This window comes from Montipora foliosa, chromosome 2, assembly GCF_036669935.1.
Source record: "Montipora foliosa isolate CH-2021 chromosome 2, ASM3666993v2, whole genome shotgun sequence".
In the NCBI taxonomy this organism is placed as follows: Eukaryota; Metazoa; Cnidaria; class Anthozoa; order Scleractinia; family Acroporidae; genus Montipora; species Montipora foliosa.
The window spans coordinates 49,679,522-49,692,021 of NC_090870.1; the positions used below are offsets into that span (position 1 = coordinate 49,679,522).

Sequence of the window (12,500 nt, forward strand, 5' to 3'; positions counted from 1 at the left end):
TGATAATCTGGTTAGGTGCAGCGGTGAGACCGCTTTTCTTCAACCGATATTTGATTTGAAGTGTCCACAAATAATCTCTTTTTGCACTGACAGACTTTATTCTACACACTGGAAAACAATAGTTTCTGCTGTAGATCTAGATAATTTAATCTTTCGCCGAAGTTCACTGCTTCTTCTTCATTTCACAGTTAGTACATTACCAAGTCAATTTTGCAGTTGGTTGCACTGGGCTACTTGGCCACTTGGCCATGGCATGAATGCGTGGTTGGATGTGCCCTTGTTTTGAAAAAACCCTCTGTGCTTTCATTGTTTGAATTCCAACTAGTAAGCAACAAAACAATTTGTCATGTACCTTGACTTTCACTCAAAAAAACGAGCACTGTGATTAGATGATTCTTGGTCACGTTCCCCTCAGATTCAAATTATCCCTACCGGGATACAATTCCGCAGTTGTTGCCCGCTCCGGATGTTTTGCTAGGAAGGAAGGAAGGAAAAGTCTTAATATATAACAAAGCCCTTAATGTATGGTCCTTCGGGAAACTAGTTGGTTTTGTTTTCCCTCGTGTCCTGACTCTCGGGAAAACAAAACTAACTGTTTCCCTCGGGACCATACATTAAGTGTATAATAATGAAGGCAAGAAAGGCATTGAGGTTATACCTCCAGCTCCACTGTCATTCAGTGGCCAGGCCATTGATGTGCACACTTGTGAAATGACCAATTTAATTGAATACTTTCTACAGCACGACGACGGAAAGTGGCGCAGGACAGAGTTCTCCTTCGAAAGTGAGAGGGTTGATGTCCTTCCTCTTGAAGACTTGTCGTTCTTTCATCGCGCTGTTGGAAACGAACAGTTTGGGCTAAAGATTGGACCTGTATGCTACCGATGATTTATCTTTTGCTGCAGACATTACTGGAAAAGTCTTTGTCTAAGTTTCTTTTAATATAAAGAGAAGGAAAGTCGCTGTATTTATTTGTTGCAAAAGGATGCCCGTCGGTGCTTGACTGTTTTCTGTCTAATGTTTTTACCGTTTGTGACTGTTGCCTGGCTTCATCTTCATATGTTTCGCAAACTTGTATAATTTTTGCTAGGCTTTGTGGTGTTCTCTAGAATTTAGGTATAGAGGATCTTTGGCCACAACAGGCAATTGCGAGTTGTGTTTGTATGTAGACTTGTGTTTACGGCGTTTTCTCCTTTTTTGTTTTCTTTTGTTTTGTTTTGTTTTTTTGTTGTTTGTTTGTTTTTTTCATAGTTCGCGATCATCCTTTGTGCCTAAGATCTCTCCCCTATGGATTTCTTCTTAATCAAACTGTTGAGCAAGCAGGGGAACCCTACTGAAATGGTGGAGTAAATTTTACGTTGTTGAGAACGACGGTTTTTTCGCGTGAGAAAATGACACAGTGCTCTTTAGTAATGGATGCCATGATTAAGAATACTTGTTTAATGACCGTGAGAGAATTTTGGGCTCTTTCAGTTATTACCAAAAGATATACACGATCTTGAAATTCGATTGCAACGAACATCGAGTGGTCGCTGTCTATCGAGTGATTGGGATGATCTCGTCATTGGAGATGTTCCTATACAACCTACACTTGTACCCTAACCCTACCCTAGCGGATGAGGGGGCGTAGTCTATAACATGACTTCAATGAAATGATGTATCAACGAGTAGTTACCACAAAATGCTCTACCTAATGGTGATAAGGGAAAGCATCCCCTTTATTTTTATTCAGTGGATACAAATCTCTTCACTGTAGTACTTAGATTTGAGTTTAATAAACAGTGATACTTAAAATGTTGAACTATTTTTGACGAATACACCACCATTTTCAAGTATTGATCGCATACTCGCTGTCACACAAAATTGTTTTAGTTTATGGACGAGAAATAGCTCCAGTGTGACAGTGACGTCGAACTCGTTACAACGGGAGTTAACCTCCTTTCCGTTGTTGTTGTTATTGGTAGGTCACTGGTTGAATTAATGCATGATAAAAAGCGATGATGGGTGTTGGAAACTTTTGATGGCTTTAAACGAGTCATTCAAAGTCGTTTCGTCAGTTTTATGTTTACTGTTGTGGAAGGGAACGACTACTGAAAGGTCGTTTGCAAACATTCAAAAACAAAAACAAGACTTGAAAAGCGTCCGCGTGAGTCAAACTCGTCAAAAGATGGAGAACAAGATAGTCACTCCAAACAAGTCATTGACAAACAGTCAAATATAAAATAATTAGAGTAAGAATTAAAAGCTGGAGAGGGTTTTAATTTAATTTTTTAATTATTTTGCCCACCTGAAAGATTTCCCAGGCGGAAACATTATAATAATTAGAAGAGATATAAAATATCGTTCTGCATGTGGCTAAAGATAAAGAGGGTGGTGGGGGGTTGGAAAGGACTCACATACAATTTGAAGAAGTCATTCAGTAAGCGATGGAAATTTTTGACCTAGAGATATATGAAGGAATCTTAATCCAAAGGCGAGACGATATACTTGGCTTCGGACTCCAAGGGAGCTACAATAGGTCGTTTATCCGTAGGGAGAATGTGTCGCGCTGTTCCGCGGAACCTACATTGTCATGCGCTTCAAATGCAACTAATGAAGTTTAAAAGTGTGATGCCCCCGTGGGAATGATGGCAGATCAGCGGCAGTGGCCGTAAGGAGAACTGAAAAATCAGAGTGGTAGGTAGGATTCGAACTAATCGGTGTTTGTACTGAATCAAGCTAAGGTCGACTATGGGGAATGTTATCTGTTGGACTATATTGGTCCATGGTGAGAAAACGTTGCGCCTTGTCTTGTCTTAGTATATAGTGAAACAACTATTCACCGAAGTGGAGGTGGCTAGTGGTGGATATTTACCCCGCCACTTCGCGGCTCGGTAAATATTCACCACTAGCCACCGACACTGAAGTGAATAGTTGTTTTAGTACATACTAAAACAGTGAGATAACATAGCACAAAAAGATGATTTTAACTCATTTATTCCTGCAAAGATTACAATATTTTCGGGCGCAAATTCCGCGCGAATTTCTCGGCGGTGAACAGTTAACAATTATCCTGCGAAATCGTGCGGATTGATATTCCGCAAGATTGAGCAGGATAATTGTCTTATTCAACACAATGACAAGGCGCAACTTTCCTCCGCGACACAAAAATTTACGTATATCGCAGGATCTATGTTGAGTGCGACGACGAATATTGAGCGCGCTATGACCATATTTGGTCATAGCCAATGAGCGCGCGAGTTCAAACCTATCCACTGTTTTAGTATATACTAATAGACCATATTCGTATTCTCAGTATTGGACTGGAACTAGCTTGCAATGGAGGCTTATGCGGGGGAATAGCAGTATAACCTGCGTAGCTGGCGGTTCTGTTGTTGCGGAACGCAAGAGAACTCGATCGGTTTCCAAAAAGTATTTGAAAAGATTTCCCCGCATCAGCCTTCATTGCAAGCTAGTTCCAGTCCAATACTGAGAATACGAACACGGTCTATTTCAAACTGAAAATCCCGACCGGCCGAGAAAACTGTCCCAAGTTCTGACTTCAATCCTTGACAAGTGAACGTAATGAATGAATGTGATAACGCTGAACAAGCGCTGAAACAGACTTCTGCTATTATAAACTAAGAATTTCAAAATCAATTTTCAAGATCAGCTGGCCTCGGTTGTTCTAAAGGTAGTCTGGGGAACCCTGAAACAAAGTGTCTTCTCATTGGTTTTCGTGAAGAACAGTCAAACGCGACTCTTATTGGTGAATTCATGTTAGTGCGAGGAGTGAGCAGGCGCCGTAAGGTTCAAATAGCCAATTTTTAGTCGGGCGACCGACTCTAGGTTTACCAGTGTATTTCTTCGCAAATGTCCGTCACGTGCAATGGGCAATACCGCAGATATGTAGTGAAGGCTCAATGTTCATTTCGCTTCATTTTCATTTCTCTTCGATAACCTTAGAAGTGATTCTCTGCGATGGTAGGTATACATTAATGATTACAGATATGGCAGAAGCGAGTTACGGTGTTAGGTCCAATACGCTCAAACCACTTACAGACTGTTCGTGGTAGACCCACATCAAAACACGAAAATGAGCGTCCATTTCGAAAGTCGTTGTTCCGCGAACTCTTGCTTGGCAAATATCTCAAATGTTGCTATCAAGCTCTTAAGCAAGTTCTAAAGAGATCAGTTGAGCAGTCATTGAGTACAAAATATGTGCAAACTATGACTAGCAATGACAGAAGTACATTAAGGAACTTTACTCGAAATTTTGACGCTGATATTTCTGATATTTGATAATCAACATAATGGCACGGAGGACAACAACAACAACAAGAAAGCCGTCACTTACCGAAGCGAAGATGCAAGTAAATTCTTTAATTTTATGACTGTCATGATCATTATTTCATATATTTTGTACAATGTATCAAGTGGATTATCAGTTCTATCAATTTCTCTTTGTACTGCATTAGTTTTCTGTGTAATCATGTACGTTCGCGTGTTGTATACGATTGCGTTACCAACACGAGCAATGTTGAATGTCCTGGGAAAATGTGATGTATTAGGGGAGGCAATGTTGCCATTTGTACATCATCAACATGATGGCGTAGTGAAAATAAAATATAGAGAGAAATTGAGATCTCGTTATGCTAAATTTGTTTATTGGAATCATAACCGTGTTGTACGTGAATGCCATGTGTCGTGATCGCGAACCTAGTAGGATTCCTGTGAAGAAGCTGAAACGTCTGTCGCAGAAAAGCAGAAAACGGAGGGTCTTTGTGTGGAAAAAGATTCTTAAGATCACTCCTTTGCCGTCAGAACTTCATGGTTACATCAGTTGCAGGCTGAGTAGTCAAATGAAAAGAAGGCGAATAATTGCCAGTCTCCGTTCGATTGAAAAAGTGAGGAAAAAGCCAGCTTCCATTCGACGAAGATTTCGTCAAACAGTACGTTTACTTGCTTTGGAAAATACACTGGAACACGAAAACGCGTAAATCTGAAGAAATATCAAGTGTTGTACACATGCTGTGGACCAATGAGTTTGTACAAGAATGCATGGTGATCATAGACGATGCTGTGCTGAAATAAATGTATGTAATGACATAGAAACAAATCCTGGGCCTCCGATGAATAATATTGATTGCTATGTCTGAGAACAATTACCAGCTTAATTATAGTGAAAGCGACACAGGTAATCTACATAACAGTGATTCAATAATTGAGGGATATCAGTACAGTATACCTATAGACAGTGCATTTGAATCGCTCTTGTCACAAAATTATTCTTCATTTATTCTGACAATAGGATGTATTGGTGTTAGTATCTATCATACTGATAATGGGAGTTATAAGATTTTTGATTCTCATGCAAGAGATGAATGTGGTAGAAGCCATCCCCAAGGTACATGTGTACTATTAGAAGTACCATCCATTCAGGACTTAGTACAGTATTTCCAGGCTATACACTCACTTGGTGACAATTATGAACTCAGGCGTTATATAACTCTGAACTCAGAGGGCTGCATATTAGTACATATGAAATAACTGCAGTGAACAGTGTTAGAGAACAATGCAACTGCACTTGTAAACAATGCTGTGCTCTAGGACTTTATGCAATGTGTTACGCAACAGCAAAGTCTTGTAGTTATTGGAAATCCCAAACGTTATGTTGCATTGCTGACCAAGGAAACAAATTCTATCGTCACCCGAGCTCACAAGTGCAGATTTACCCAAGAGTCTTGATATTGGTGAAGTTGATTTTAGTAATGGTAATGAATTTATATAGCGCATTTCTATTAGCATATTCAAATGCGCTTTACAAGCAAGTGATCTATGGGTGAGATCGGACATCAAGTCAGCAATGTTTTCATGACGAAATGCATGTTGTTTTTGCCAGTGTGATTACAAATTTCGTGATCTTTCTTTGAGACATGCACATCTTTCCATGTATTACACATCTTTTTTTAGAACTACTACTCAACGCTCATGATCCCTAGCAGCACACGTGTGGCCACAGCCCGACTTACGATCCTAGATCGTCTTGTTGGCTATAAGAACCCTGCAGCGCATGTTCTCCTACATAGAGTTTCCCAGAGCCAGGCTCTGGTGACGAGAATGGCTATCCACCGGATAAACACTAGCAAAAACAATTGAGTTATCCAGTGGATAGTGATTTATCCAGTTGATGGCGCTACCCACCCTTCCGACAACTGGTGCCAGCTATTTAAAACAAGCGGATGGCAGTTTTACATAAGGCTTTTTTCGAGCCAGGTGAACGGGACTTTCGAGGAACGCACCCCTGGACACAGGAGACATGAATGAACTCCTTTAGAACTTACGTTAAGAGAATTTACAGAATCTCAGATTGATTGATTTATTATCCTCAAAACAGATCTACAAAGCAGAAATCCTTGGTTGCACGCAGATTGAGAAAAAAAGAATAAAAGCAAAACATTCCTTTTGTTACAAAATAAGCGTAAAATTCATTGCCAGAAAGTACCCACGCAGGGCTGTGAATTTAACAGACCTGTATATCACTGATTCTGTTAGTACAAGTAATAATAAATTATTTTGAACAAAATTTAACGTATTTGATTGCCATATTTCATATAAATCCTATCATTTGTACATTATGCTGCAGTTTATTATAAATTACTTTGTTTTTGGAACGACTGTATTTTGAACGATTAACTGAACAGATCTGGATAGAGACAAAATTTCATATGGTTCTTTTACTCTGAACAGAACCTCCGTTGACGCATATCGGTCAAAAATTCCTTCGCGAACGACCCGCAGGGAGCGAATCTATTGGCCCAGCATGTCTGTTGGTTTAAATATTCTCTCCAATGTTATGATGAGTTGTGACTCTAAAGCTCAAATTACCCGCGTATGACACATACGATGGTATTTGAAACTTTGCACAAAATTAACCAATACTGTAGCCACTAGCCAACCTAAAGGGATCTTGTCACCCCAATTATCCCTTAGCACCAATCATCTGCATCATCGTCTTCCATGCCATATATGGCGTAGGGACTTGTCCCTCGCGCAACTGCGACCTCTAGCTGGGTGTTTATGCGGGTTATCACATCGTCATAATACGAATCACGCCACGGACGAGAACGGGGTTGATCTACATCCACTCCTGCATCGCTGTCACTAGAATTTTCAAGATTTAAAGACTCTCCTTGTTCCACGATTCGAGGAACTGAAAGACAAATGCACGAGACATTTCCGGTTCATTAGTAACACCTCTGAATTTGCAATCATAGACATTTATTGACTTGTTCGTAAAACATATTTGAAAGGAACAACAACATGGCCGGAATAGCTCCATCCCACACCAGTGACCCTTTGAAAGTCATCAGTTGCGTCCAGCTTCCAAGGGAGTGGCTCTGTTTTGTTCTTATTACTATACTGCCACCCCCAAGCGCTTTTGCTGTTTCCGCACCGATGTTATGGAACTCTACCGAAAGAACGTCATTAGATCTGTAGAAACCTTCAGTGTCCCTTTTTTTTAAAGTTATCTTTAAACCCAAGGCCGCGAACTTAGTTTGGTTGTTCTTCGTCGAGGTACCGAGGTCCTGTTATATGGAACTCTTTGAATAGCTGGCGTGCCAGACAGCTTACAAGGCTTTCAACGTCTTCTTACAAAACTATCCAATGAATTTGAGAAAGAAGTAACTCGAAAATCTAATAAATCAAATGGTTATAAGTTTTTTTTTTAATGGATTACTCTCGCTTTACAATAGTATCTTCTCCTTGGGTTGTTTTTATTTTGACATTTTACACTTGTAATCTCAATAGTTTGTTAATAGATCCACATCAGTCTTTGGCTGCCATACTTTCAACCTGCTTTTTAAATAATCTAATTGATTAATCGATTTCTTCCCTACTTGAATTTTTATCTACATCTTTTATACTTCAAAGCTTAATCTTTGTTTTAGCCTGAAAAGAGCGTTGCGCGTTGAGATTTTGTAGCACTCTAAGCGCTCAATACAAGAACTTTTATATCATCAACAATCACTTTACCATTCCTTCTCTCGGTTGGAGTTAAGTAAACTGGCGGCAAGGCGAACTTGTTGGGAAATTGTTCCCCTGCACAAGGCGTGGCTACACTTAGAGGCATTGACGCCTCCACCATAGCACGTGACGGTGAGTCCGGGTGAGACTGGTGAAAATAATGAAAATTCACATTATAAAACAGCAGCGTTTGCTACAGGCGCTTAAAAAGTCCCTCGGGTATGATTTTATATGATAACACTGAACGGTGGTATCAAAACAACCAAAGCACGCTCGTTTTATTGGTCATCATTGACTTCAAGTGGGATCAAATAATTATGAGTATCATAACTGATGCAGTTGCTGAAAGGCGTGACAATATTGAGATCTTTATCTTTACCAGAAAGTGCTTACCTGCAATCCGTTGCTGTTAACATTTCCATTTAATTTTGGACTTGATCCATTTGGTCCCAAGCTGCTGTACCTTTCAAGATAAGAAAGGTGATCCGCTGATTCCAACCTTATATTACTGCAATGAATATCAAACACTTGAAGATAAGTGACCCAAGAAGCAGAAAAACGGACAAAAAAGCGAACAGTTTGACTTTGTATATTTTCAGTGTACGATCAAATCTTAAATCAACCTCGTTGTTTGATCAACTTTTTTTCACTTAGTACAGCTGTATTTTACTTTACTGAATTTAGAAACAGAGGCGAGAAAACATCATAAAAGACAGTCAGTTTGCTAATCCGAAAAAAATCGCCCAAAGCTTTGAAGCAATTTATTTCTTGCCTTGATCGAGCATTCTCTTTCTCATAATTGTGGCTCCATGCAAAATCGCTCATTTCTGTCACGAACAGCTTGAGGTGGTGCCAGGAAGTCCGGATTTATTAAACAAGTGGAGAAAATTCAGCTGCTGAAATTTAAAGATTCTCCAAAGCTCGGAAACGACAAATAAGCCCATGAATGAAACCTTGCTCTCTTTTTCGCGCGATTTAGACTTGATGATTAACGTTTGTCCGGTTAATGCCTTGGAGTCCTATCAGACTTTTGGGATTTATCGACACATTAGAGAAAATCATCTCCGGAAAAAATTATGCAAAGCTCCTAAATGACAGATGAGACTATCAATGAAAACTTCAGCTGACGGTTATAAGCTGAAAGTGCCATTACAATTAGGCTAAATTATCTGTTGACATTTGAAAAAGATTGATTCTCATTTTTCATTTCGAACTCTTCAGAATCAATTGAAAAAGTACACTTTTTATCGCAAGGAGCAAACTTGGACTGCACTTTACAAACGGGATACAGATAAGTCTCAACGAATTGCCAGCAGGTAAACTGATTTATGTACTTTCCTTGAAACTGAAGGGGGAAAAGGTTAAAAAAAGAACGTTTGTTAGTAACTTTCTTAGATCGGTATAAAATGTTTCACAAAAACAAAACCGTGAACGTTTAAAATTTAGTCTGAGAGAGGGTTTTCAAGATGCATCTGTCTCTGATGCGGATGACCAACCAAAGAGCAAGGCGTATTTCAATAAATCACTTGTCACGTTTCAGTTTTGCTATGGTCATATTCATCAAGAGCCGACTATTGTTTTCAATGAAGACAAAATGCTTTTGGGTGCTCCAGATCTAACGCTGGGAACAGCTTATAAAAAACGACTTTGAATACATACAATTACTCTTTTGTGATGCTGATTAAGTTACTCCGTCATATTTATTCTGCAACAAGCTTTTCTTTCACAACCAGCTCGTTTCCAAAAGCAGTGTGCAATTTCGCACAACACTATCCACAGAACAGTAAAGTAATGGAAAACACAAACCAAAACAGGATATCGTATAACTACAACCATCCAAAACTAACCGAGACTTCTCATAAAAACGATCGATATTGGTGTGGAAAATCCCCACGATAACAGCTTGTTTCGTGTTAAATCTATAAGCTCAGGTTCGCGACATCAATAATCTATTGTATTGTAATCCATCATGACTTCAAGGTCTTCAGGGCAATATCAATATTCTTTTGTATTGAAGTCTAAGACCAAGCTAAGCCGTCGATTCCAGCCTAAAAGCTACGAAGTCATGTTTATTAAATACGTGGGGCGTGTTCGTTAATTCACTTTTTAAATGCTTTCGAGAATATTCACTCAGATTCAGCTTGATGGACTGATTTATTATTCATAAGTGTGATTTCACCTGTTTAGTGGCATTGCTGTTTTAACGCGGAAAAAGTGTGGAAACCATTGCAAATCCGCTCGCCTATTTATTCACAGTGAGAATTAAATCGAACTTAAGAAGAATGATGAAAAGTAGAAGATACAGAAGAAGTTACAACAAGCCCAGGGTGAGTTTTGTTTTCAAAGAATACCACACCGACGCTAATAAGCTTTGTTGGAAAAAACGTGAGTCGCTGATGAAGCGATGTCAAAAGATCCCATCAGATCATGTTGAATAAACTGGTGCCAGAAACAAGGAACTTTGAAAATGAACGTCCCAAGACACAATTATGAAGGTTTCGAAGAATTTAGGCCTTCAACCTGGGATAATTCAATGCAGGATGTTTTGCATTAATTAAATATCAGCGAAATATTTATCAACTGAACGCAAAAAAGAAATCAGATTTATCTGGTCTCTTGGAGTCCACTCGCAGTTTTCCATTTCTCCAAGAATGCCAAGAGATTTTCGGCCAAAGATTTACTGCAACAGAAAATAATCGATCTAAAACTGACCCGTTGAGTTTCAAGGTGTCTCGCAAGAGTATGTGACTATATGAGACGCATAATTCGTCTGGGACGAACTTGGGCAAACGTTTTTTCTGCGTCTGTTAAATTCGTCTAGTATAAAGACAGACACAAGACGCATAATCCGGGCACTAAACTGCATAGTACGTCCAGACGGATTATGCGTCTTGTGCCCGTCTTTATACTGGACGAATTTAACAGACGCAGAAAAAATGTTTGCCCAAGTTCATCCCAGACGAATTATGCGTCTCATATAGTTCGTCCCGTCTTTACACAAGACGGATAACATGAGAGACGCATAATTCGTCTGGATGGATTACGCGTCTCTAGTATAAAAACGGCTCTCCATCTGTGACACTTCTCTTTAGAGGGTTTTTGGGGTTTTCAAACTGTAAGTACCTCACTCTGTATGAAAACTAGGATTTTCGAAGTATGAGTCCGATGAAGATCATTTTCAGTAACACCTTTGCTGTAGAGTACATATTTCAAGATGTAATCCGAAAAATCGAAACTTTCGATTTTTCGGATTACATCTTGTAACTTTCTCTACAAAAAACACTTGAACCGTATTTTTTCTTCTAAGTCACTATTTCCGGACGTTCGCACATTACAACTAAAGTCTATACTGCGTGAAAATATTAGTGAAGCCATTGGCCTACCAGACCTGCTTACCAGAAGAAAAGGTTGATTTACTTTTTAGTCGTAGGAATCACTCTAAAATGTCACTGTATATGATTTTAGAGTTCCTTAGGAAACTTGACACTTTTTCTATGGAGAACTTCATGGTGTTTTATCAGTGTTACCCAGAGTACGACTGTTTAAAGGGTAAAATGTCACAAAATGTGACATACAGAAAGTTTGAATCAAAGTTAACACAAACCAGTGTTTAATTTTATCAGCCTAGTGCTTTAACAGCTATTCCACTGAAAAATTACTATTGAAAAAAAAACTGCAAAACATTAAAATCATGTTAGACTGCGGATGATATTTCAGTATATTTATTTGTTAAACAGCGGTAAAGTGACTTCGGATTCGGATTAAATTTCAGTTTTGCTTCGGTAATTAAAAGCAGAATCCTTGAGCCATTCAAGCCCACTTTTTAGCAGCGCTGACAGTTGTATTCAGTTTCAACAGCTGCAAAAAAAATACCGCGTTGTTCGCGCCAAGCTTGTTTGTTACTACAACTGCTTTTGTATATTGCAAAAAACTAAGTTCTTATTGTAATGCACTACATACTTGCTTATTTGCACAGCAGGCACTGGATTGAAAGTAGATCGCGAGTTCAGTTTTCAGAGCGCATGGAAAGAAGGAAATGTGTATTTTGAATTGCTCACGCCTATAAAAGATACATGCAAAAATAGATTGGATTGTTCACATTGAAAGCAAAATCTTGTAAATGAAAAAGAAATTAGGATTGAAAAAGGGAGAGCAAATGGAACAAAAATGGAAACGCTTTCTACACCAGCTATCCATGCAGTTAAAAAATATAACTTCTAGCTCATCGTGTGATCTGTTATCGCTTAGTTGCTAAACTTTCTGTGTTTCCGCTCTGGGTTCTAAGCCTGGCCCACGATATACCATCATTTTACGCGCAGCGTTCAGAATCAGAACGGATATGAAAATCTATCATGTTGACATAACTAACCCTATGGCAACGAGTAAAACTATTATATTGACATAAAGCACAAAGATAGAAATGTCGTATTTTAAGTTATGATCTATCATTAACTTCACGCAACGGCAAATAATTGTTCCCGAAATGAAAAATT

At 39.0% G+C, this 12,500-nt stretch overlaps 2 protein-coding genes and 1 long non-coding RNA gene across 7 annotated transcripts in view; 2 read left to right on the forward strand and 1 right to left on the reverse strand.

The window, feature by feature from the left end:
• Nucleotides 1–1,794, forward strand: part of LOC137993435 (collagen alpha-1(II) chain-like) — a 57,694-nt gene extending 55,900 nt beyond the window's left edge. For both annotated transcript variants that reach the window (XM_068839282.1, XM_068839281.1), the window contains exon 70: nt 742–1,794. In XM_068839282.1, coding sequence (XP_068695383.1) covers nt 742–888 — 147 coding nt within the window. In that variant the 3' untranslated portion in view covers nt 889–1,794. The remainder of the gene's footprint in view (nt 1–741) is intronic.
• Nucleotides 1,795–6,344: 4,550 nt separating this feature from the next.
• The window catches only part of LOC137993437 (voltage-dependent calcium channel type A subunit alpha-1-like), a 75,132-nt gene continuing 68,976 nt past the window's right edge, over nt 6,345–12,500 (reverse strand). For all 4 annotated transcript variants that reach the window (XM_068839284.1, XM_068839285.1, XM_068839286.1 and 1 more), the window contains 3 exons: nt 8,401–8,515; nt 8,017–8,155; nt 6,345–7,192 (listed from right to left, as the gene is read on the reverse strand). In XM_068839284.1, coding sequence (XP_068695385.1) covers nt 6,969–7,192; nt 8,017–8,155; nt 8,401–8,515 — 478 coding nt within the window. In that variant the 3' untranslated portion in view covers nt 6,345–6,968. The remainder of the gene's footprint in view (nt 7,193–8,016; nt 8,156–8,400; nt 8,516–12,500) is intronic.
• Nucleotides 9,337–12,500, forward strand: part of LOC137993441 (uncharacterized) — a 6,584-nt gene continuing 3,420 nt past the window's right edge. The window contains exon 1 of the long non-coding RNA XR_011121873.1: nt 9,337–10,334. This is a non-coding gene — a long non-coding RNA (uncharacterized lncRNA). The remainder of the gene's footprint in view (nt 10,335–12,500) is intronic.